The sequence below is a fragment of the Eretmochelys imbricata genome, chromosome 3 (assembly GCF_965152235.1).
Source record: "Eretmochelys imbricata isolate rEreImb1 chromosome 3, rEreImb1.hap1, whole genome shotgun sequence".
Classification (NCBI taxonomy): Eukaryota; Metazoa; Chordata; order Testudines; family Cheloniidae; genus Eretmochelys; species Eretmochelys imbricata.
This window is the reverse complement of record NC_135574.1, coordinates 85,182,026-85,209,452: the sequence shown is the minus strand read 5'-3', so window position 1 is coordinate 85,209,452 and position 27,427 is coordinate 85,182,026. Positions and strand designations below refer to the sequence as shown.

Here is a 27,427-nt window from a genome sequence, read left to right as displayed (position 1 = left end):
TTACTTTATATGGAAAAGGTAAAGCTTTTAATGTTTGGTGCAGTTCATGAAAGATTGTTAACGCTTTATAATCTGAAATTAAACCTGTCATAGGTAAGAGTGAGGAAATGAATTGTCTTTTCAGGAACGTTATGCTTAAAAACATAATTCTTTTAAGGGTATTTAATACCTTACTGCAGTGGTTCCCAAACTTGTTCGGCCGCTTTTGCAGGGAAAGCCCCTGGTGGGCTGGACTGGTTTGTTTACCTGCCGCGTCCGCAGGCTCGGCCGATCACGGCTCCCAGTGGCCATGGTTCGCTGCTCCAGGCCAATGGGAGCTGCTGGAAGTGGCGTGGGTCGAGGGACGTACTGGCCGCCGCTTCCAGCAACTCCCATTGGCCTGCAGCAGCGAACCACGGCTACTGGGAGCCGCGATCGGCCAAACCTGCGGACGCGGCAGGTAAACAAACTGGCCTGTCCCATCAGGGGCTTTCCCTGCACAAGCAGCAGAACAAGTTTGGGAACCACTGCCTTACTGGTTTATCACATGTTCCAGGAAATCTACTTATAATCTTGATATTGGCATTAAAATACATGGTAACCACCTGAGTTGTGAAAACCTGACATACAATTTAATAAACATTGAGACAAAGGGTCTTCCATTCTATTTTAATATGACTCAAATAAGTATAGCAAATAGGAGGGATGTCACTTGTTACCTGAGAGCAAGTAGAAGAATAACAAAATTATTTTTATAGGAAAATAAAATCTAAATGTGTGGTTTTAGTTTGTTACTCATGCTGACTCAACTGTTCTAACATGTTGTGTATCTGTAATTTACAAGACTGTCTGACACCTTAATAATGATTTAAATTCTTAATCTTTTTATATATTAAAAAAATCAAATCTGGAACATGCATTAGCAATGATGGTTGATCTTCCAAATTGCAGTGAGTGAAACTGGATCTGACGAAGCATCTATCTTCCATTCCAATCTCTGCCTAAGGGTGTTTTTCAGATAGGACAAACATGTAGTCTGTCTGATTCTACTATGCAGATTGCCGGGTCTTGCCGCCTCCTCATCAGTGAAATTGCAATCTGAAGTCAGCAGTTTCTATACTTAAAATCTAGTTTGCCTACAAACTGTCTATATATATATATATATGCTTTATTAAAGTTAGTTGAAGACTGTAGAAGGTAAGTCAGCTGAGCTGGAGAGGACTGGGATGGGAATATCAGTAGCTCCACAGCATGCTTCCTGTAGACCTCTGGCATCTCTAACAGGCTTGGAGGACGCTCCTCTGTTTCATGTGTGCCATTAGGGGCACATTAAAAGATTGCTGTAGAGTTTCATGGGTTCTTTCTTCCCATGAGCTTTAGTGCCAAAGTCCTTTTTTCCCCTTACTCTGTTACAAATTGAATGAAAATGGGGATGTTAAGATCTTCATAATGGTTTAGGGAAGAATCTGCATTAAGAATATTCCACACACTTGTAGTCCTTGTTAAGCAGAAAAATAAGCAGTACAGGCTCCCTAATAAGATCAGTGTAGACCTAATATTTGGTGTTCCCAGACAATTATCTTCCACCCTTTCTGTAGTCCAGTAATAGGGGGGTATTAGACTGGAAAAGATAGTATGCAGGCTAAGCTAGTCATAGCTGAACTTGGTGTTAACACAGTAATGTTATTTCCAGGGGCTCTATTTACAGAATTGCAAAAGAGCTGGCAGCTAAAGATATTGGTATTGTTATTCCTAAATAATTTGATAAACTAGTCTTTATTGTTTAATTAAGAAAATTATTACACAGGATTCCATGAAACTGGTGGCAAATTCGGTGAGCTTCTCTGACAGTCTAAAGAGCCTTACTGCTCTGGACTTGATGTATAATTCACAGATAAATAGAAGCACATCACTCCTTTTTTAGGTAGTGGAGTCCTTAATGATAGTCTGCTTTTAACGTCATTGGAGTATAAATCTGTTTTCTCACCACTTAATGCCTAATATATATGATGTAGCAATAATATTTCCCTCCCCCTTCCCCCCCCTTATCTTTGGATAATTCTTTCTCTTGTGCTGTTTGCTTCTCTGGAAAGGAAGGCTTTTAGAATCTGCAATCTATTTTGAGTGATTGCACATGTCAATTCCACTTCAGGTGTGTGTGCTCTTAGTGCACTAGAGTTGGAGACTTTTTCCTTAGTGGTAACTGTTGGGGTGGTGCATTCACCCTCTGCCATTTTGTGCTGCTTCATGATGGTGTAAAGAGCAGAGCTGCTCCACTCCCTCCTCAGTTCCTTTTTACTACCCAGGATCAATAGTGGGAGTTGATCAACTTGCTACTATGAGTTTCTCTCACTCCAGGGGATTAATTTCACTTCTGTAAATAGTTAGTAGTACTTGTTAGAGTAGCTTTTTTTTGTTATTTCTATTACAACTTGGAGCATCAGATTCCTGCTATACAAGGGGGACTGTTGACCACTACTGGGGTATGCCTTGGTCTCCAGGCTTTTAAGCCTTGTGCTGGCTGCAAAAAGTCTGTTGACGTGTGATCTTCATTCCAGGTACATAAAGTGCCTTGGACAGGGTCACTTCCAAGACCATCGCCAGATCTGCAGGGACTACAAGTCCCAGAGAAAAAGGATAGAGAAGTGACACTATATTACCTCCTCAGGGAGGTCGCCCTGCATCTACCTTTTGAAACTTCCTGCTTGGTCTGGGCATCAAGGAATTCTGCCTCGGATGATTGCTTCTATGGATATTGTGGAAAGTTGAAAGGATTAGCCTGTGGTGTCTGGGGTTTCTTTGTCTGTCCAGGATGACTACAGGGCCTACTAAGAGTAACTAAAGAGAGTAGCTTCTGAACCACTTCAACCTGAATATCAAGTAAGGCAGAGTCCCCACAGGCTGGTAGGCATACTTCATAAATATGGTAGGATCTTTGTGAGTGACTCTGCCTATAAATTAAGTCATTCTAGAGTGCACAAAATCTTTGTGGTAAATGCCATCTTCTCTGTCTCCAACAGCGAAGAGGACTGAGAGAATCTAACATGTCCCTTCTCAGGGCTATGAATGTTTTTACACTTGCCAGGTTCCTTAGCTGTCTCAGTAGTGAATGAAAGAGCAGATCAGGAACAGCCTTCTTCTATCCCAGAAGATAAAGACAGAAAGAGATTCTGCCTTTTTGGTAGAAAGATTTATTTCACAGCTGGTCTACAATATTGTATCTTTCTAAGCAGCAGGTCTTACTGGTCAGATATGAATTCTCCCTTTCAGGCAATGTATTGAAGTGCTCAGACAAGTTGCTGAAGGAGACCAGGCAGGAGTTGCAGGCCATCTTAGAATAGGGCAAACTGATGGCTGGGACCTCTCTGGGCTGCCTTAGATGGTGCAGATTTGGCAGCCAGAGCCAAGGCATCTGCAGTAACTGAAGCCATGAATATCTGTGCATAATTATTGGGTCTCCTGCAGAACGTCCGGTCTAGCAGACTATCCAGCAACTTCACCTATGAATGTCCTACCCTCTTCTCACAGAAGACTGATCAGAAATTCCATAGTGTGAAGTATTCAAGGGTCACACTGAAACATTGGGAATTTACACTCCTTTCCCTAAAGGAAAGCAATTCCTTGCACAGTGTCTTTAGAGATACTATCTCTTCCCACCAAGGCAGCCTTGACAACTCCAAGAAAAGCAAGGGGTGGACCACCAAAGGAAGAGACTTCCACCTCCTCTGTTTTCTTCCATGGTAGGTTCTTTGAGACAGTCTGGAAATCCAAGCAGCCTGTTTGACTGTCTTACTGAGGACAGAGTATCAAATCATTACATCCCAGTTTCTCCCTCCCTTGTTGTTCCAACAGGTTATCTTACTTCCTATTTGCTTGGGCCCATATCATGACAGATGGATTGGGTGCTAAGTACTGTGTAACAGGGATTTATTTCCATTCCCCTTCCCCATCCCTTTTTAGGACCACTCTCAAGAGGTTGTCCTCCTCCAGGAGGTCCAGTCTCACCTTCATTTGGGAGCTATTGAAGAGGTTCCGTTCTTCACATGACTTCCTGATCCCAAAGGCAAAAGGAGGGCTCAGATCCATTGTAGACCTCTAAAATATGAACAAATATATAAAAAACAAGGGTTTGTATGGGCACCCTAGCCTCTATCATCCCTTTCCTGGATCCTGGTGACTTAAAGGATGCATATTTCCATGCGGCTATCCATCAAAGCCACAGGAGATTACTAAGATTTCTGGTCAACGCAGCCCGTTATTAGTTTGCGGTCGTGCCCTTTGGCCTGTTTGCTGCCCTGCAAGTATTTACAAAAAGGCATGGCAGTAGTGGCTGCATCCTTAAGAAAATCAGAGTGCAAGTATTTCCTTACCTGAATGACTGGCTGGTATGAGGTAGATACAAACTCCAAGTAGAACTCAGTTTATGCAGGATCCAGTCCCTCTTATTGATCAACAAGGATAAGTCAGTCTTTTCCCCAGTTCAGAGAACAAAATTTATATGGGTGATCCTGGATTCTACAGTAACCAAAGTGTTCCTACGTCAAGCCAAATTCCCGAGAATGTGTAACATTTCCGCAGATCTCAAAGCCCATGCAATCACAGAAGTAAGAAACTGCCTCAGACTACTGGGGTATGGTCTCCTGCACATATGTGGTTTGTCACACTGGACTTTGTCTCAGGAAGTTGCAGAGTTGGTTAAAGACTGTTGGTTAAGTATTTCCTGGCTTGTCACCACTGGCCGTGCTGATTTGAATTCCTGCATGAGTACTAGTCTCATAGAGTAGTAGGACTGGAAGGGATCTCGAGAGGTCATCTAGTCCAGTCACCTGCACTCATGGCATGAGTATTATCTAGGCCAGTGGCTCTCAACCTTTCTAGACTACTGTGTCCCTTTCAGGAGTCTGGTTTGTCTTGTGTACCACCAAGTTTCAAGTTATTTAAAAACTACTTGCTTACAAAATCAGACACAAAAATACAAAAGTGTTACAGCACACTATTGCTGAAAAATTGTGTACTTTCTCATTTTTACCATATAATTATAAAATAAATCAGTTGGAATATAAATATTGTACTTACATTTCACTGTATAGAGCAGTATAAACAAGTCATATGAAATTTTTAGTTTGTACTGACTTTGCTAGTGTCTTTTATATAGCCTGTTGTAAAACTTGGCAAATATCTAGATGAGGTGATGTACCCCTTGGAAGACCTCGGTGTACCCCCTGGTTGAGAACCACTGATCTAGACCATCCCTGACAGGTGTTTGTCTAACCTGCTCTTAAAAATCTCCAATGATGGAGATTCCACAACCTCCATAGGCAATTTATTGCAGTGTTTAACCACCCTCACAGTTAGGAAGTTTTTCCTAATGTCCAACCTAAACCACCCTTGCTGCATTTTAAACCCATTGCTTCTTGTCCTATCCTTCAGGGTTAAGGAGAACAATTTTCCCCCTTCCTCCTTGTAACAGCCTTTTCTGAACTTGAAAACTGTTATCATGTCACCTCTCAGTCTTCTCTTCTCCAGACTAAACAAACCCAATTTTTTCAATCTTCCCTCATAGGTCATGTTTTTATAGACCTTTAATCATTTTTGTTTCTCTTCTCTGGAGTTTCTCCAGTTTGTCCACATCTTTCCTGAAATGTGGTGTCCAGAAGTGGACACAATACTCCCATTGAGACCTAATCAGTGCGGAATAGAGTGGTAGAATTACTTCTTGTGTCTTGCTTACAAGGACTCCTGCTAATGCAGCCTAGAATTATGTTTGCTTTTTTTGCAACAGTGTTACACTGTTGACTCATATTTAACTTGTGACCCAGTATGACTCCCAGATCCCTTTTTGCAGTATTCCTTCCTAGGCAGTCATTTCCCATTTTGCATGTATGCAGCTGATTGTTCCTTCGTAAGTGGAATACTTTACATGTTTCTGTATTGAATTTCATTCAGTTTACTTCAGAATGTTTCTCCAGTTCTTCCAGATCAGTTTGAATTTTAATCCTATCCTCCAAAGCACTTGCAAGCCCTCCCAGCTTGGTATCGTCCACAAACTTTATAAGTGTACTCTTTATGCCATTGTCTATATCATTGATGAAGATATTGAACAGATCTGGACTCAGAACTGATCCCTGCAGGACCCCACTTGATATGCCCCTCCAGCTTGACTGTGAACCACTGATAACTATTCTCTGGGAATGGTTTTCCAACCAGTTACCCGCCCACCTTATAGTAGCTCCATCTAGGTTGTATTTCCCTAGTTTATTTATGAGATGGTCATGTAAGACCATATCAAAAGCCTTATTAAAGTGGAGATATACCACATCTACCGCTTCCTTCCTATGCACAAGGCTTGTTAACCTGTCAAAGAAAGCTATCAGGTTTGTCTCCTTGGACTAGTGGATGCATCCGGCCAATGAGAGTATGGGAGAGAGTTCACTTTGGCTCTCTCTTACCCATACTGGCTCTAGTTATGGATGTTTCTTCTGTAGGTTGGGGAGCTCACCTACAAACCTACCAACTCAGTTTGTGGTCTCATGAAGATTTGGCTGTCCACATAAATGTGTGGACGTGCGGGCTGTTCATTTGGCCTGTTGGGCTTTTCTCCCATCATGGTGGAGAGGCTACATGTTCTCATGGACACTGTGGCAATATTCTAAATGAATATGTAGGGAGGGACTGTATCAGACCGTCTGTATCAAGAGACAATACATCTTTGGGAGTTTGGTATTGCCAATGCAATAAATCTCAAAGCCTCCCACCTTCCCTGTGTTCATAGTAGCTTGGAGGATCGCCTGAGCAGATAATTCAACAGAGATTATGAATGGCTTCTTAGTTCAGATAACATGAGATTCATTTTTCAAACCTGGGGGCGGGGGGTTACTCACTTAGACCTGTTTCAGAGTAACAGCCGTGTTAGTCTGTATTCGCAGAAAGAAAAGGAGTACTTGTGGCACCTTAGAGACTAACGAATTTATTTGAGCATGAGCTTTCGTGAGCTACAGCTCACTTCATCAGATGCATACCGTGGAAACTGCAGCAGACTCTATATATACACAGAGAATATGAAACAATACCTCCTCCCACCCCACTGTCCTGCTGGTAATAGCTTATCTAAAAGCCATTTCCAGCACAAATCCAGGTTTTCTCACCCTCCACCCCCCCACACAAATTCACTCTCCTGCTGGTGACCTGTTTGCTATTTGCCGCATGAAAAAGTGCCAAGTTTCTTGTTCCAGAGCAGCTCAGAATCCGGGATTTCTGATTGATGCTTTTGTACTTTCTACAAAAGATGAACTGATGTATGCTTATCCTCCCATTCGACCCCTTCCCATGGGTGTGTTCAGGCTCAATTTAGGTCGTGCTTGCATAATCTTTATACTATCAGCTTGGCCTTACCAGCATTGGTTCTTCAGGCTGCTGAGCCTGTCTACTAGGGCTCTTTTGACACTACCTCCAGAACGCAAGCTAGGCTCCCAGGACCATGGGTACTTGCTGTATCCCAACCCAGTTGCTCTCCATCTGATGGCCTGGACGCTCTGTGGTTAGCAGCTCAAGAGTGAAGTGTTCAGAGAATGTGCAGAACATTCTGCTGAATAGCAGGAAAACAACTATTAGATACATTTACCCGTTGAAATAGAAATGATTCTCCTTTATGGTCAAAACAGAATGATGATTTTCACCACTCCTGGCCTCTCCAATATATTTTGAACTGTTTGTTCCACCTGAAACAACAAGACCTATTGATTTAGTTCTGTCAGAGTTCACCTGACAGCTGTCTCCAGCCATCATTCGCAGGCTGCTTAGTATTTTTGAATGTTATATCAGTCAGATTCTTAAAGCATTTGGACAGGGGTTCTCTTCATGTGATGGATTCCATTCCTCCTTGGCACTTAGATCTGGTGCAACAAGTTTTGATGGTTCTGTCCTTTGAACTGATGGCTGCAGGCTCTTTACTGCAACTTTCTCTGAAAGAAGTATTTTTGGTAGGTATGGCCTCCAGAAGAAGGGTGGTGGAGTATGAGAGTTGGTAGCTGACCCTCCTTACGCATTTTTTAAAATATAGACAAGGTATGTGTACCTCCACATCTGAAATTCCTGACTATAGTAGTATTGGAATTCTAGCCCAATCAAGCCATATACTTAATGACTTTCTTTCCTAAGTCCCAGTCTCATCAGGATGAGGAGAGGCTCCATACCTTCGGGCGATGACTTTTTACTTGGACAGGACTAGATAGTCTTTTAAATAGTCACCCCAGCTGTTTGTCTCAGTTATGGGCAGGATGAAAGGTCTTTCAGTCTTAAAGCAGAGGACCGCATCCTGGATTTTGTCCTGCATATGCCTGTGCTATGACGTTGCCAATGTACCCTCTCCAAGCAGGGTGGTAGCACGCTCCACGAGATCTCAAGCAACTTTTTTTGGCTCAAGTAGCTATAGCCGACATTTGTAGAGCTGCAATTAATAGTCATCAGTACATACTTTTACTACACATTACACTATATCTCAGCATTCTGGAGATGATGCCAAGTTTGGATGAGTAGTTCTTCAGTCCTTGTTCAGGTAGACTGTGAAACGGACCTCTGGTTTAAACTGCTTGTGAGTCACCTGAAGTGGAATGGATATGTGCAATCAGTTGAATGAAAAAATGCTTACTAACCCTGTTCTGGTACTGTTTTTTGAGATGTATTATACATGTCCGTTCCATGACCCACCTTCCTATCTGTCAGAGTCTGTTCGGTAAGAAGGAACTGAGAGGGAGTCTGAGGTGGCAGCCCACTTTATACCATCATGCAGCAGCAGCATGAGGAAGTAAAGGTACATGCTCCACCCTGATAGGTACTGCTAAGGGGGAAAAAAATCTGACTCTGCACTTGGCATGCACATACCTGAAATGGAATGGGCATGCTTAACACATTTTGAAAGACAACAGTTACAGAACAGGGTAGTAACTGTTTTATTTTTTTTACCAGTCAGTCATGTAAGATTGTGAAGAAACAAGTCTCTGTACAGTTCTAGTAAAGGCTGAAAGAACTTATCTGAACCTGGAATTAAAGTAGCTGAATTTTTAGCACTTCGGAATTATTTAACATGGGGACATTTGCTTTTACATTATAAGCAGACTGTCAAACTTAGTATCCATAGCCTTAGAAGAAACTCACCTGCACATATTATAGTTCCTAGTCACTAGTGGTACTGTGGAGTCAGCTTAATTTTAGCAGTGGTGACAGTTCTTTAGCTTGGTGATATCGCTATGAACCTTCATCAAGAGGGTTGGTAGTAGCAGAGGCAGTCTCTGGGTGGAAAGGAGAGTGAATCGCCAAAGAAGAGATTTTCTGTTGTGTCCTACAATAGGGTTAGAAAAACTGCAGCTAATAAACTCTTTCTAATTAGCAAGTAGAAACCCTAAAAACTTGCTGGGATTGCTGATTGTATAGTAGTCTGAGGCCTTTACAATCAATTAGGATTTATCTCTGATTCTCCTAGATTAGAAGTTACTGGAGAGAAGGAAGAGAACTAGGTTAACCTACTACTAATAGTTCTGGAATAGAAAAGGCCAGGTTCATGAATGTCTTCTGCATTGCCTGTAAGGTTCTTTTTGCATAAATACCAGTGAAAGACCTTCTCTCAGAAAGTGCTTGTCTCCATCCTGGATCAGGTTATGGTCTGGCTCATGGGTAGGCTTTATTAGATCCAGAATATTCACCATGAACACACGGATTCACTGTTGTCTTGGCTAAATCACTTAACCTCTTTTGTTTCTCCATATGTAAAAAGTGGATAAATACCTGTCTATCATGGGTGCTCTGAGACATGCTTAGCTTTTGCAATACACTTTCAGGTCTTATGGCAGGTTCTCTAGAAATGCAAAGTAGAAGAACATATAAATATGGCACTTTAAAGCATGAATTTTGCAGCAGTGGGTAGTGAATCTGATTTATTCCTTAAGCTGTAAACATCCTTCTGAGTTCATAGACCCTGGTGGACAGAGAGACAAATAAAGAGAAAGGCAGCTATGTTCGTAGTGTCTATTCTAAAAACACAGCTGAATATATTTACCAAATGGAGGGCAAAATCAGGCTATAGTTATATTTCTAATAGTATCTTGTAATAAAAGTTTGTTTCTAATTTCTTTCTAGTTTGCTGTCCTGTAAGTTTCCTGTATCTTATTATTTTAGTGTAACATTTATTAAACTAGACTACTTTTAAAAAAAAATTTGATCTATCCGGTCATTTGTCATGTGGTTTAGATTGGCTCCTCTGATTAAATAAATATACAATTTTTAAAAATTATTGTCTGTTTGCAGCGTATGTAGAAATACTACTTCTAATACAATAATTAGAATTGAGAACTTTTCCCTTTTCTAATTTTTTTAAAAACAAAATGTAGAGTCAGATTACATTTTGGATGCTGAATCCTAGTAATTGCTTTGTTTACAGACTTGTCAATGTACTATATTTACATAAATAAATGCCCAAAACAAAGTAATAATAAACTAAGCATAGCATTTAGGAATTTGGCATTGTTGTGTTTTGAGAAGTGTAACCTTTAAATCTACATAAACTTCTCTGCCTTTTACTTCTGCTGTGTTCGTAGATTCCAGAAGGGCTTCGTGTATGGACTTCCTGCCTTGGAGGTAGCAGAATATTCAGCAGAAGGTAAAGAGGAGTGCTGCCTTCTGGTGTCATTGTATGTTTGCTGGGGTGCCTGGCATTGTGTGGTGACCTATTAGAAAGAAGGAACCATATAACAAAAAGTGCAGTGATGTTGAAAAATGTAAATCGGACATTGACATTCTGCTAATCCAGACTTTTGCATAATAATTTTGCATAATTTGCATAAATTAAGTTCCAGGTGGGATGATGAAGCACTGCAAATGCTCCTTCCCTGAAAACTGAAGCAGTTAGAACTTATTTTCAAGATTAAAAGTATAGAAACAAAGAGCTAAGTATAATACTTCTTCAAGGATGTCCGTTGTGCTTACTGTGAGATATTTCCTGCTTGCCTGAACTCCTGTTGACTGCCACTTGTTCCAGGATTGGGCTGAATACTTCGGATGTGACCTATCATCTTTCTCACCGATGTTGAATGTGGACTTCTTGATATCTCGAGGGCTTTGACATTTCCTTTCCATCTGCATTTCAGTCATGTTCCATACCCCTGGCTCTATTTTCAAGGCTTCTTACAGACTGAAATACCTTAGTACATTTCTGGCCAGAGCTTGAGTCCTCTTGTGTGACTTTCTTTTCTGGTGAGGCTGCCATCACCTCATTTGGGTCTTGGCTGTCATTGTCAAGGAAAGATGGAAGTAGCTGATCCAAAGCTGTAATTATTGTACATGAAAGGCACAGATTATTCACTTTCTATATTAAAAGAAAAATGATCTTTGTCTCAGTAGATATAGCTCTGAGTGGTAAGTGATTAAATGGGTGTTTGCACCCTTGGGAAGAATAATTCTAGGCTGCAGTCCTTTAAAGCAGAGCTTTGTTTAAAAATTGGTCATTAGGATCTCCTGATGAGAGATCCATCTTAATGTTCTGAAGGTCCCAGAAAGCAAAACATAGTGTTTAATTTCTCTAATTTGCAAGCCACTATGATCTCCAAATTTTTATAAATTCTATTGTCCTCTGCCTTTGTTTTGTCTTCAATTTTATATTGAAAGTAAATGTTGCACACTTTTTTCCAGATCATCAATGTATAAAGTGAATAAGATCTCTCCTAAAATGGATACCACTCTTGTCATCTGAGTGGTGTTCTGGTTGTGTCAGATTTGCTTCAGTATTTTCTTAAACCATGGAAAATAAGTTTCTGGCATGTCTTCCACTTTTCTTTTTCTAATTTTTAGATTTTTAAAGGCTAATATACTTCAAAGGCATGTGTTGAAGCAAATAGTTTAATAAAATCTTAAGTATGTTCTGCATAGGTAGTATATTCCATTAGTGACAAATCCCACCATCACCTCCACAGGTGTGCCAGCTCATGCTCGTAGTGGAACTGGAATGGTGCCAGTGTGGGGGAGTTCAAGGGCAGAATGCTGTGAGGCAATGCATGGGTACTCCCTGTATGCTATGGAGCCTAGGGCTCTTCACAGCAGGGCTCTTTCTACATCACCCTACAGGGGAAGATTGGGAGCCAGGTCAGAACATGTGACTTCATGGATCCATCAGCCTTTCTTCTTCGTACACTTACTTCTGAAACACTGACCCCACACTAGGAACTGTTAGGTAATTCTGTTGATGCTGTTCTGCCACTCTTCACATGGGGAGAATTCTTCCCTTCCCCAGCCTTCAAATAACGAGTTAACATACAAGCCAGCTAGTCTGCCTGTGTTTTGACATCAAAATTTGCTCCTAAATGTTTTGTCCAGTCTTGTTTAAAATGTCTCAAGTGAGGTTGGAGTCTTCTGCCACTTCACTGAAGTGGTTATTTAACAGTCTGAGATCAGATTTTCAAAGCGTTGGCTTTGATAGATTACATTTTCTTCCTGTTTTATCTCATTCAGGTTACACCTCGCTACCTTAGGTAATTCTCTATATTTGTTGTTTACATTTTCATATGTTAATAGATGGTTAGAATTGATTCTCTTTAGTCATTTAACGAAATTGTAAACTTTTCACCACTCCATTCCATCACATCCAGTACGAAAATGTTGTTTAACTACCCCCCACCCCCAAATAAAACAACTTTCACTCCTACTAGTAGTAATGAGGTCTTGTGGTCATAGTTTTTTTTCAAGTATCTTGTCATTTTTCTTCTGAATTCTTTCCTTACATTTATAAAAATGTTCTTTTCTCCATTTGCTTTCCTTTTTCTCTACTTTTCTGAATTTGTTGCACTTAGCTTCATTTTGAGATGTTTCAAATTTTCTTCTGCACCTGATATTTTATACTTTGCATATGAATAGTATTTTTAATCTATGGACTCATGCATTTAACATCTCTTGAAGTGTTATGATTGCTTAGGCATGCATTGCCTGCTTGTCTTCCTGCTTAAATTTTTATCTGGAAACAATTTTGAAGTTTGAAGAACTAGGGTTAGGTATGTCAGTACTATGGATTGGATTGTGGTAAGAAGGTACAGTGCAACTTTATCAAAGCCACTACCTAAGTAGCTGAACTTCTGCCTTCTTTACTTACAATTCCCAACATAACAAATAAGGAATTTCTGAGATAAGTGAACAAAGGAAAGACTTGCCTTCTTCAGGCATTCCATTTGGAGACAAGAATAGGAAATTGGGTATCATTCAGTTGGCACTGTGACTGTGAAAATATTTGTCACTGGGAGATAACAACCATCAGTAGTTGTAGAGACAGTTGGGGAAAACCTTATTTTACAATGTCTGCAATACTGGGGGGTTGTGTGACCTAATGTTGGCAATAGACCACTGGTGGGTACATAGTTATGAGTCTATATCCAGGGACTTGCCTAGACAGGTGTTTCCCCTGTGATCACTGTCTTCATGATATTTCATTTAAGGGGGCTGCATGTGGTCTCTGCCAAAAGCTAAGAACCCGCTGGTTGTCATGGTTGTTGTGGGATGTATGTATGGAAAATATTTTATGTTCCAAAGCTGCTAGAAGTGAAATTTCAGTTGACGCAAGCTTTTCTCAGAGCCAACTCAATCAAGAATGAGAACAATTGACATTGTTGGACCCAGCCTTGCTAAGTGTTTATAAGTTAGACGAGGTGCAGGCTTGGGCCTTTACAAAGCACAACAGAGCCCCAGAAAAAAAGACCTTGACTAGGTGGACCATTGGGGCAAACTAAAGTTAATGAAACATCTTGGTATTGAAGAGAGAAAAAAAGGTCTGGAACTGTATAAAAGGAGAAAAAAGGGCATACGGTAGTATCCATTACAGTGGTGACACTCTGACAGTGTGAGTGTCTCATGAAAACTGCATTCCAGCTGTCTACTGGAAAAGCACTATACAGATTGACAGTTGGGTGAGAGATAGCTTATTAGTTAGGAAAGGAACCTTGTTAATAAGTATAGGCTCTGGATGGTGTTTTATTTTTTTTCTTTTATCTGTCACCATATGTTTCCAATCCTTATACTTGCTTTTGATTGAATCTTTATCTTAAGCCTTATCAAATAAACTTCTGTTTGGTTTTGCTACATATATGACTAAATGCTGTGTGCTATGGAGAGTGCTGAACGGAGGTGAAGCTAGTGAACTGAGGGCACTGCTTCCACAGAGGCAGTGAATCCTTGTGCATTGTAGGTGTCCAGAAGTTGAGGGACTGGGCACTTGAGTGTAATGAAGAGGGGTGTACAGATTGGTAGGAGGGACCTGGGCCTAAAGCAGAACTTGGGCGGCTAATTATCTCCATAGATTTAGCCACAGGTTGTCTGCTCTGCCCCGTAGATTCACTTAGGGAGCCTGAGGGCTGAGGTGTGAACATTGCTAGCCTGTGGAGCCCAGAATGAGATGTTTGTATTGCCAGCTGCTGATAGCCTTGGGCGAGTGGGCACAGACAACTTCTTGCTGTAAGTTGGCAGTAGTGATTCACCCTGTACCCCTGGGTAATCGTGAAAGTGTAAGCGTGGATAAGAGCTAACTAGCTGATGCACTTCTTGGGTAAGACTTAATTCAGTTTTGGGAAAATACAGAGAGACTGAATATATGCCTTTTTTTGCCTTTTGATACTCAAGTTTGAAATCTAGGAGTCTTGTTGGATCAAGGGCTGCTTTTGTCTGTCCAAACAGTAGCTGAAAACGAGAACTTTTATCTTTCATTGGAAAGATTGCATCCTGCTTCCCAATCAGACGCACATCTCCCCACCATTATTTGTGCTTATTATTTCCATATGGGGCTATGACTATGTGCTCTTCCTTGGGATATACTTGAGAGCTACTTTGAAACTTTAGCTAGTGTCCAATGTGGCTACTTGTTTAGCAGTGTTTCACTCACGAAGCATATTATACTTGTGCTCCAAAGATTGCGCTGGGTTTCCAGTTCATTTCTGGATGCAGTGCAGAGTCTCGGTTTTGATCTATTAAAAAAAAATAAAAAGGGGTTTATAATTTATGTTCTAAATATCTTGGTGATCACATTTCTGCTTATGCTTTGCATCTGTAGTTGAGAGTAGCTTGTGATGTCGAGGCAAACAATTGGTAGATGTAAAAGTCACGGTACTGGTAATATAGTATTCTCATTGAAGGACCCTGGACTCTAGCGTCCCATCCATCCTGGTCTAACGTACAAAACCATTATTTCAGCTTTGTGGTTTTTGTTTAGAAGTGAGTTGGAGATCTTTTAAATTATAATGATGGGCTTACAATTTTTTTTTATTGTACACACAGATAGAGTGGTGATAGATGCACAGCATAACCTTTAGTTATGCCATGCAGTCACTTCCGTATTCTCTAGCTCAGATGTTCTCAACCTGGGGGTCACTGTGGAATGTATTCTGGTGGTGGTGGTGGGGAAGAAGTCGCTCTGCCTTCAGAACTGGGCAGACAGAGAGCGTTATCTGCTGGCCAGGCGCCCAGCTCTGAAGGCAGCACCACTGCCAGCAGCAGCAGAGAAATAAGTGTGGCATGGTATGGCATTGTCACCCATACTTCTCTGCTACTGCCTTCAGGTGGTGCTGCCTTCAGAGCTGGGAGCCTGGCCAGCAGCCGCTGATCTCTGCTCTGCCTTCAGAGCTGGGCGATTATATTACTTGTGTGGCTGGGGAGGGGGCATAAACTATTACAGACACAAAGAAAGGGTGTTTGATCAAATAAGTTTGAGAGCCATGTTCTAGCTAGTGAACAGTGACTGTTAGAACTTGCACTGGGAGAACAATCCTCCAGAGCAGTCCCTTGATGTAGATATTTAATCGTGATCTTGTTATACAGGCCAAACTGTATTTAATGATATCCAAATTAAGCATACTTGAATTCAAACTGAGACCATTATGATATATCTGAAACATATTCTGAATAGTATAGATAAAGTAGTATCAGAGATTACAACAATGGACTAATTGTCAAGTCTTCCTGAGTTCTGTTACAGACACCATGGTCTTGGGCAGGTCTCTTCTAGGTCTCTGTCAACTTATCTGTAATATGCTTTCTAATTCTTCGAGTATTGTGAGGCTTAGTACTAAAATCCTCTGAAATGTGTTAAGGATTTTAAGCCTTAAGTTCTTCTGAGATGAACATTTTGAAAATAGACTTATTTTTGGACTTTCGTGAGGAAAATGCAAAGTGAAAATGGCAACAGGAAGCAAACATAAAGTTGCGTTTTGTTTTTCTGCAAGGAGTACTTTATTTGGAAATAAACCAGTTTTTCCTTCCACTGTACAAATTAAGAAATATTAACCTTGAAGACTTACAGAACTAGGTTTTGCCTAGTGATGGAGAGAAACTGTTCAAGCTGAGAGATCACCTCATACACTACATGTGGTGTGGCATTTTACAATAGAAAGAGCCTCCTATCTATCACGTGCTAGGATTGAAAGCTTTTGCATCTGGATGTTCCCCATGATAGTTTGCAAAGTCTGGAGCCAGGAAACTTTCAAGCCAGGATACAAGTCTCATATAGTTCAGCTTGTTATAATGCTTTTATTTTTCATAAAATAACAAGGTTGATAACACTTCTGGAACCAGAATAGTCCCTTAATAATACCCATAGTCTTGAATATGATAATTTTAAAACTTCATAAATGTAAATATCTAGTAGCTGCAACAGCAGACACTTTAAAACAATGCTTTGTTTTTGGAAGATCATTGGATAGTATTACTTGTGCTGTAACCAGCTAAGGGAGAAACTTGTCTGTTAATAAAAACAACTCTTATCTGATTTCAGAGTAACAGCCGTGTTAGTCTTTATTCGCAAAAAGAAAAGGAGTACTTGTGGCACCTTAGAGACTAACCAATTTATTTGAGCATGAGCTTTCGTGAGCTACAGCTCACTTCATCAGATGCATACCGTGGAAACTGCAGCAGACTTTATATATACACAGAGAATCTCTGTGTATATATAAAGTCTGCTGCAGTTTCCACGGTATGCATCTGATGAAGTGAGCTGTAGCTCACGAAAGCTCATGCTCAAATAAATTGGTTAGTCTCTAAGGTGCCACAAGTACTCCTTTTCTTATCTGATTTGTTGTTAATGGTCAAAGGTCTGTATATGAATAAGTTACCGTCTTTTGGATTGCCCCAAAACTGCAGAACTACAGAATAAGGGCCTCTTGCATGACTCTTCAGATCTGTGGAGTGCATTTATAAAGACAATTCTTGCACCTCTCTTTCAATGAAAACTGTACTTGTATTCTTCCTCTTATATAGATCTCACAACACTATTGTGGATATTTATACTGTGCTATTCCTACAGGGATACCAATATACTTGTCTCTTAAGCTTATTACATAGTTCACTAGAACTTTCTTGTGTGTATACTGTAGCATCACATGTTCAAATTTTTTTTTTTTAAAAGTTGCTTAAAAGTTTAGGTCACTAAAGATCAGGCAGTGAGTTTACATACTCTTTTCTTTTATCGAACCTCAACATTTAAAAGCGTGGAAATGGCTACCTAAGGACATAAGAATGTTTGCATGGGCAATATAAGATTTCTTATCAAGTATTCAGAACTATGTATTTCATCACAGTGCAACAGCCTTAACTGACTCATGCAATGTTGGGGTTTTTAAATGGCTTTTATCTGAAAGGATACTGGTACATGGGAAATACACCTTTACCCCTATATAATGCGACCTGCTATAACAAGAATTCAGATATAACGCAGTAAAGCGGTGCTCCGGGGCAGCGGGGCTGCACTCTGGTGGATCAAAGCAAGTTAGATATAACGCGGTAAGATTTTTTTGGCTCCCGAGGACAGTGTTATGTCGGGGTAGAGGTGTAGTAGGAGCTAAAATATATTTATCAGTTGACAGTAGTTTTTTGGTGAAGTACTCAAAACAGCTGTTTCTTGATAATGTGTATAAAATAGGAGAAGTGTAAAACTAATCTGTGATAAAACTTTGAATATGGATTTGCATTTCAGGCTGAAGAATTTAGCATTAATGTGTACATATGTAATTTTTCTTAAGAAAAGTTGTTTATATTTTGAAATGACTGAAAATAGTATTTTGTGTGAGTTAAGATTGCAGTGATGTATATGAGAGGGTTCGGTCACAGATCCCCTTGGGACTGTCACCTGATGTGCTGAAACTACCTCTGAGCTCGTTTTCCCTGTCAGCTTAGGACTCCAGAACCCTGTCTTGTTGAGCCAGACATGCAAGCCTGCTGCAACACAGACTCAGGGTCTGAACCATGTCCCCAAAGCTGCAGGCTTTAACTGAAAACCACTCAGCAGGTACTCCTGTCTCCAGCACCCAGACACCCAGCTCCCAATGGGATCCAAACCCCAAATAAATCCGTTTTACCCTGTATAAAGCTTATATAGGGTAAACTCATAAATTGTCCGCCCTCTATAACACTGATAGAGAGATGTGCATGGCTGTTTGCTCGCCCAGGTATTAATCACTTACTCTGGGTTCAATAATAAACAAAAGTGATTTTATTAAGAATAAAAAGTAGGATTTAGGTGGTTCCAAGTAATAACAGACAGAACAAAGTAAGTCACCAAGCAAAACAAAACAAATCACACAAGTCTATGCCTAATACATTTAAGAAACTGAATACAGGTAAAATCTCACCCTCAGAGATGTTCCAATAAGCTTCTTTCACAGACTAGAGTCCTTCCTAGTCTGGGCCCAATCCTTTCCCCCGGTACTGTTCTTGTTAGTTTCAGCTCAGGTGGTAATTAGGGGATTTCTCATGACTGCAGCTCCCTTTGTCCAATTGTCCTAGTTAATGGGAGCCATCAAGATTCTAAGCCACCATTAATGGCCCACACTTTGCATAACTACAATAGGACCTCAGAATTATATTTCATATTTCTGATTTCAAATACAAGAATGATACATTCATACAAATAGGATGAACACACTCAGATTATACACTTTGTAATGATACCTCACAAGAGACCTTTTGCATAAAGCATATTCCAGTTACATCGTATTTCCACTTGTTAACATATTTCCATAAACATATGGAGTGCAGTGTCACAGTATACATTTCTTAATATTTGATAAGAATGTCTGCTATATGGGCAGAGTAAGGTTTATTATGTCCTTAATTAGCTATTTCCTTTCTTCTTAGTTACTGGGTTTTGTAAACAAGTTTTTGAGTTTTGGAATTTAAATTTTAAGAACTTTTTTTCTATTGTGTACGTCGATGGGGAGGAGGCATGGTAACAGTCTTCAAGCACATAAAAGGTTGTTATAAAGAGGAGGGTAATAAATTGTTCTCCTTAACCACTGAGAGAGATTTAGGTTAGATTAGAGGTTCTCAAACTGTGGGTTGGGACCCCATTTTAATGGGGTGGCCAGGGATGGTGTTAAACTTGTGGGGCCCGGGGCTGAAGCTGAAGCCCCCAGGATGGCGGCACTTGGGTTACAAGCCCTCTGCCTCGGGCTGAAGCCCTGGGGATTCGACTTTGTCCCCCCCACCCGGGGCAGTACGGCTCCGGCTTTGGTCCCCCGACCCAGGGCAGCAGTGTTTGGGTGGGCTCAGGTTTCGGTCCCCCATCCGGGAATAGTGTAGTAATTTTTGTTGTCAGAAGAGGGTTGGGGTACAATGAATTTTGGGAACCCCTGGGTTAGACATTAGGAAGAACTTCCTAACTTTAGTCAGGGTAGTTAAACACTGGAACAAATTACCTTGGAGGTTTTTAAGAACAGGTTAGACAAACACCTATCAGGGATGGTCTAGAGATAATACTTAGTCGTGCCTCAATGCAGGGGACTGGATTAGATGATCTGTTGAGGTTCCTTCCAGTCCTACATTTCTAGGAATCTATGAAGATAGTTTTTAAAATTTTTAGGGCTGTCGATTTAATCACAGTTTACTCACGCAATTAACTCAGAAAAATTAATTGTGATTAAAAAAATTAATCGTGATATAATTGCAGTTTTAATCACACTGTTAAACAATAGAACACAAATTGAAATTTATTAAATATTTTGGATGTTTTTCTACATTTTCAAATATATTGATTTCATTTACAACAAATAATACAAAGTGTACAGTGCTCACTTTATATTATTTTTATTACAAATATTTGCACTGTAAAAATTATAAAAGAAATAGTATTTTTCAGTTCACCTCATACAAGTACTGTAGTGCAATCTCTTTATCATGGAAGTGCAACTTACAAATGTAGGGTTTTTGTGTTACATAACTTTACTCAAAAACAAAACAATATAAAACTTTAGAGCCTACAAGTCCACTCAGTCTTACTTCTTGTTCAGCCAATCACTAAGACAAACAAATTGTTTACAATTATGGGCGATAATGCTTGCCCACTTCTCATTTACAATGTCACCTGAAAGTGAGAACAGCGTTCAAATGGCCCTTTTATAGCCGGCACTGTAAGGTATTTACATGCCAGATATGCTAAACATTTGTATGCCCCTTCATGCTTTGGCCCCCATTCTGGAGGATATGCTTCCATGCTGATGATGCTTGTTAAGAAAATAATGCGTTAATTAAATTTGTGACTGAACTCCTTGGGGGAGAATTGTATGTCTCCTGCTCTGTTATTCCTGCATTCTGCCATGTATTTCATGTTATAGCAGTCTCGGATGATGACCCAGCATGTTTTCGTTTTAAGACCACTCACAGCAGATTTGACAGAACGCAAAGAAGGTACCAATGTGAGATTTCTCAAGATAGCTACAGCACTCTACCCAAAGTTTAAGAATCTGAAGTGCCTTCCAAAAGCTGATCGGGACGGGGTGTGGATCAAGCTTTCAGAAGTCTTAAAAGAGCAACACTCTGATGCAGAAACTACAGAATCCGAACCCCCAGAAAAGAAAATCAACCTTCTGCTGGTGGGATCTGACTCAGATAATGAAAATAAACTTGCATTGGTCTGCATTGCTTTGGATTGTTATTGAGCAGAACCCGTCATCAGCATGGATGCATGTCCACTGGAATGGTGGTTGAAGCATGAAGGGACATATGAATCTTTATCACATCTGGCATGTAAATATCTTGTGATGCCGGCTACAACAGTGCCATGCAAACACCTGTTCTCACTTTCAGGTGACGTAAACAAGAAGCCGTCAGCATTATCTCCAGCAAATGTAAACAAACTTGTTTGTCTGAGCGATTGGCTGAACAAAAAGTAAGACTGAGTGGACTTGTAGGCTCTAAAGTTTTAAATTGTTTTATTTTTGAATGCAGTTTTTTTTGTACATAACTCTACATTTGTAAGTTCAACTTTCATAATAAAGAGATTGCACTACAGTACTTGTATTTAGTGAATTGAAAATTTTTTACAGGGCAAGTATTTATAATAAAAATAAATATAAAGTGATCACTGTACACTTGGTATTCTGTGTTGTAATTGAAATTAATATATTTGAAAATGTGGAAAAGATCAAAAATATTTATATAAATATTATTATATTATTGTTTAACAGCGCGATTAATCACAATTAATTTTTTTAATCACGCGATTAATTGCGATTATTTTTTTAAATCTCTTGACAGTCCTAACATTTTCAATAGCTGGATGGGCTACCAGATTATTAAAACAGAAAAGTGAGCATTTCAGGACAAGCTAATAATGAATCCTGTGGACAGACCTTTGTCTCTTGCCTAACAAGGTACACCTAACAAGGTAGTTAAGTAATACAGCCTACCTTCACTCTTAAATGCTGGTAAAAGTTGCTTAAAAATCATGGCAAATGTAAGTTTCTGATCACTGATCAAGGCTAAAGCTCTGGTCTTTGATACAGACAGTGCCTCTCAAGCTTCATGTGTCTGGGCTTCAGTTACCCTATCTGAAAAAGGCGTTAATGCTTTGCATTTCACATAGAGTTCATCTGTAGTTATCAAGGTAGCTCAGAAAGATGGGTAAGCATTTATTATTAACCTTGTTTTACATTTGGCTTGACTAAGTACTGATATCCAAAGCAATTTGACAGGTTTCGGAGTAGCAGCCGTGTTAGTCTGTATTTGCAAAAAGAATGGGAGGACTTGTGGCACCTTAGAGACTAACAAATTTATTTGAGCATAAGCTTTCGTGAGCTACAGCTCACTTCATCGGATGCATCTTGTGCTCAAATAAATTTGTTAGTCTCTAAGGTGCCACAAGTCCTATTCTTTTTCCAAAGCAATTTGTATGCAATAAAGTACAAATCTACCACCGCTAAAGTAAGGAATCCCTTCTTGCTCTGTCAATGTAACTTCTGACAATCTACTTAAATTCAGTTCCTTAGCTACCTCATCTGAAAAATGGACCTGTGTACATTCCCCCTTGGGTAAGGGACTGTTTTCTGTTTGTTTGTTGTTTGTTTGGGTGGGTGGGTGGGTGGGTGGGGGACACACAGATGGAGTCAGTTACTTCAGTAGATTCTGGAATTTCTTTTCACTCTTCTTAAAAGTAGCCTTGTCCAGTTCTGAAATAGTCTCAGTAGCTGGCAACAGAAATTATTAGGGCTATGGAACGGCTGCCATATGAGGAGAGGTTAATAAGACTAGGACTTTTCAGCTTGGAAAAGAGACGACTAAGGGGGGATATGATAGAGGTCTATAAAATCATGACTGGTGTGGAGAAAGTAAATAAGGAAGTATTTTTTCCACAACGCACAGTCAACCCATGGAACTCCTTGCCAGAGGATGTTGTGAAATCAAAGACTATAACAGGGTTCAAAAAAGAACTAGGTAAGTTCACAGAGGATAGGTTCATTAATGGCTATTAACCAGGATAGGCAGGGATGGTGTCCCTAGCCTCTGTTTGCCAGAAGCTGGGAATGGGCGACAGGGGATGGATCACTTGATGATTACCTGTTCTGTTCATTCCATCTGGGGCACCTGGCATTGACCACTGTCAGAACACAGGATACTGGGCTAGATGGACCATTGGTCTGACCCAGTATGGCCATTCTTTTGTTCTTCGGGGAACATCTAGCATGATTAGGGGTTAAGCGTAGTTGACTGTTGCAGTCAGCTTTACTGACAGAAAATCCGGTCTTGTTTTCAATAATGGTAATTTCTTAAACATTTTTAATTCCTGCCTTTGAAAACTGCCTCTTACACAAGTCCCAAGTCAAAAGTTACCCATGTTTTCAAACTTTGTAGTCTTTCATTCGATTTAGGGGACATAAACATACACTTTGCTGCCCTCCCACCCCCCATCTGAAGTTGGTAATCTCAAAATATTTATATGTCAAAATATATTCTAGTTCTTGGTAAGTCAACTTTAAACTTCAGAAAGAATGAAGGTTTTTTGCAGTTATAAGGCTGATTTTTTTTATCTCCCTTAGAATGGAACCATAATTACAGGCCTCATATGAAGAAGCTGCTATGTTTCCATAATAAACTCAATTAGAACCCCAGTCCAATTGTTGCAAAAACTATTGGACTGGGCCTTTACTGCTTAAACTAAAGGAAAGTGTTAGCTTTAATTTATAGAAGGATCTTCTGTTATTTCTAAGCTGCTAATAGAGGGCATATGCATATTAAGATGCTTAACCTTACTTCTGCTGAAGGCAATGGTAAAAAAAACCAACCAACCAAAACCAAACTCTCTTGTTGAAATAAATAGAGCAGGATTGCCCCTGAATTGCCCACCACAAAAATCAAGAACTTTGGCTTTGTTACAATGTATTTTCAAACCTCACTAGCACACAAGTTTGTAGATGTAACAAGAGGGTTAGTTTGGAGGAGGAGTAATAATAATCCACTTTTGAGTTAGGGTGAAACCAAGTTAGACAAAACTCAATTTCCAATCAGTGCAAGTTTTCAGATTCTCCTTTTTCTTAAGAATAAATCTGACAACTTTCAAGCCAAACAAATTTTGTATCCAAAGGTATAGGATTGCAAAAACAAGCAGTATTATGGAAGCTAATTGTAACCTTAACTACAGACAATATGGAGGTTAAGTTGGAGCATGAGTGAGACTTGGTGAGATGGTAACCTTCTGGGTTTTCCCTATTTCTTCTTAGCCAACCCTTTGATTAAGTATACTGTATGGTGGTTGTTTAAATGCATGATAGCCTATTTAGTGGGAACATCTCAGATTCTAGGACTTTGCACTGCAGGGTGCACTGAACCATACAGAGCACATGAAGTTTGAAACTGTCAGTGATGAGGACCCAGCAAAGGCTTTGCTGGATCTGTTGCAGTATAATAAGGAAAACTGTCTTTTAAGAACCCTCATTGTGAATTTGATATATTTTTGGTGATATATTAAATGTTCAAAACATAAAAAGTTTTAAGGTTAGAAGTAGACTATTCCAATTTTATTTGGATTTGAGCCATTTGATGGTTGCTAGATCTTCCTAAGAGAATCTTGCCAATACCATGTGTTTGTGTGTATATATTTTTGTTTGATAGTCTGTTGAGGTCTGGGAAAAGTGTCCATGGAGTTTCTTTATAGAGATCCTTGCAAATGTTTTATGGTTTCAAGAGATGTAGATATGTACAGATTGACAACTTTTTCTTATTACAATTTTCAGTTTTTTAGTTTTGATGATTGTGACAGTGGTTAAAGATGGTTTGATTCCTTTTGATCTTCATTCTGCTGTAATTCATGTTATAAGAAGTTAGTGTTTTAGTATCTTGATCTAGTTTAAGAAGACAAATCAGTGTAATGTACTTGCGTTTATCAGTTTAAGTGAATATAAATGTAATCTATAAAATATTCCTCTTCTTTGTTTTTTGTGCACAGAAAAGATGAAAAGGAGTATGCACTGAAGCAAATTGAAGGTACAGGGATATCGATGTCGGCCTGTAGAGAGATTGCAGTAAGTGGACATAAACAAAAGAAAATATCTTCTTATACTTGTTATGCAATGGATAATATATGTCTTACTCTGTAAGCAACACAATCAAAGGCTTAAAGTATAAATTTTTCACTTTACGTATGTAAATTTGAAGGTTTATTCCAATATAGGCTTCCACTAAAATTAATGTTTTGTAAATATATTAAAAAAACAACAACTTGTAAATGTCAGATCTGTGGAAAGGACATAATATACATTTTTTTCAGTATGATTTTCTCTGTCTTACTTTATTTGCCAGGGTTAAAAAACAAAAGTATTGTTTTAAAAACTAGTTCAATTAAATAAAAAAAAATATTTAAGGTTCCAAAAGAGACTCTAGTTGCAACTATAAAAAGGTCACTAATGTGTTGTATGTCAGCATAATGGTAACCTACTTTTGTTTTATGTCTGAAAATGCACTGTAGTCTTGTTACACTCTGCGGTCTCCTATGTATAGAAAGTTGTCTTAAGACTACTTTTCCATTTTGCATTAATGCTTTCTTTCATTGTATCTGCTGCAGATCTCTGAAAAATAGAAGCATTGGTACAAGAATTACATAATTTTGAACACAAATTCTGCTCTTAGATATGTGTATGCATCTCCTAGTGATGTCAGTAGGAGTCCTAATAATAATAGGAATTGCGTGTCTGTATCTGAAGGTAGAGTTTGGCCATTAGATGTTTTTTGAGACTGAAAATAACTGTGCATTAGGGTTAAAGTACTTGTTAGGGGAATAAAATTTTGTAATGCAATGCCTGCTGCATCACTGTAAAAGAGATGCACTTGCTTGATCTAATATATTTGAATGCTGACATCATGGTCAGTGCTTACAAATATAAGATGTATGCCTCTGGCTTTTTATACTCTAGCATACTAACACAAAAATAAGCTGTTCAAACACAACACAGTATCATGTGACAATAGAAGCTCATGGTGGTCAGGAATTGAAGAGGCCACTAACTTCTGTTTAGCATAATATACATGGTAATTTTGTGTAGTCTAAGGAGGTTTAGCAGCTAAAAGTACTGTTCTTTAAAGTGCCTGTCACTAGTAAATTAAGGTAGTTCACTGTGGAGATTATAGGTAGTTGCAGTGCTGTCCAATTACAATTAAAATAATCTACCCCTATGACCTGCCCGCTGGAATTTCTGCCTTTGCGGGAATAACAGTTGTTTTCTAATATCAGTGCTAGAATGTGTTTAATTAGCATACAGTCAATCTTCTGACAACAGTGAGACTTTTATCATCTCTGCATTTCTACTCTGTTAGTTTTATATTGTGTTAATATTTTGTGGGGGAGGGTTCAGTTCTCACATGTGTAACTTTTCCTTCTCTATGAGGCCATATGGCCATACTAGTGTCTATTTAATAACTTCTGTATGCTGACATGGAGATATGTCAGCATCATAGTCTTGCTTTTTCTTTTTTTGAAATGGTCTAACTTGGTTCAAGAGCTCAAGACAACCTAGAAAAATGACACAACTATTACATAAGGATTTTAATTCTACAGTAAATAAGTGTGGCTTTTGCTTTTTTTATTTTGGCTGCCTCAGCAGATGACTTATTCATCTCCAGAACATTTCTCACAAATTCCATAGTAAAACTCCTGTGGCTGAGATGGCATGGCAAACTACTGCTGGCCTCAGTAAAATTCAAGGTTGGCAAACACTGAGTAACCTTAGGGAAGATGATGGATGAGGTAGCTGAAACAGAAAAAAGTACTCTTCCTTTTATCAAATAAGATAGACTAAAGGGGGGACTGTGGGGCACACTTCATAACTTCTGTGGGTCAAGCTCAGTGCACACACCAGGGGCTCCTTGTATTCATGCATTCCACCCCACAAGCTCCTTATGTGACACTCTCCCAAGCCTCTCTGTTTCAGGGACTCTCTGTAACTCCCCAGTCTCCCCTTACAGGTTTCTTGTGTGCCCCCTGATTCCCTCCTCCCACTACAGCAGGGTGGCCCATTCTCCCCACCAAACCAGAGGCTCTCTTCCCCCTTCCTAACCCATCCCCCACCCATTAGGGTTGCCCATTCTCCCCACCATACTAGGGATTGTCTTACCTGTCCGCCATTTGCCCCATCATACTAGGGGTCTGTGTCTCTCTTCCCACATCCCTCCAAAGGATACCTAACCTTCTCTTCCTTCCTTATTGAATGGTGGTGTGGGTGGCTGATGCCTTCCCTTGCCCAACTGGAGCAGGCTTCCAGGAGGCAAGATATGAGGAAGGAATGAAAGTAGTCTCCTTCTCTGTCCTCTTCCTCTGACTGCCCAAGGGGGCTGTGCATCCACCCCACAGCTCCAAGCAGGGAGAGCAATTATTTCTCTTTTGATCATTCAGAGATCAGGGTGTGAACATGTTAAATTCTATTGGGAGGGTGAAGGGGATATTGTTCTGAGGGAAGGTATTAATGGGTTGCCATCAACAGGTGACTGTGGCTGAGAGTGTGTCTTGTTTTCCCTTTTTCAATATTATTATCCTCCAAATCGATAGACTACTGATGTGAATATTCCCTGAAATTTTGGAATTGATTGGACAAAATGTTCAAAAGCTACTGTGTGACAGACAAAGATTCCATCAAATTGAATGTATGGCCTCACAAATTCAGCCAAAAATGTACTT

The 27,427-nt window shown here is 39.7% G+C and overlaps 1 protein-coding gene across 1 annotated transcript in view; it reads left to right on the top strand.

Annotated features, from left to right (window-relative positions):
- The window catches only part of CDK19 (cyclin dependent kinase 19), a 234,114-nt gene that overhangs the window by 25,814 nt on the left and 180,873 nt on the right, over positions 1–27,427 (top strand). The window contains 2 exon segments of the mRNA XM_077812943.1: positions 10,569–10,630; positions 24,707–24,782. Of these exon segments, the coding sequence (XP_077669069.1) occupies positions 10,569–10,630; positions 24,707–24,782 (138 nt within the window).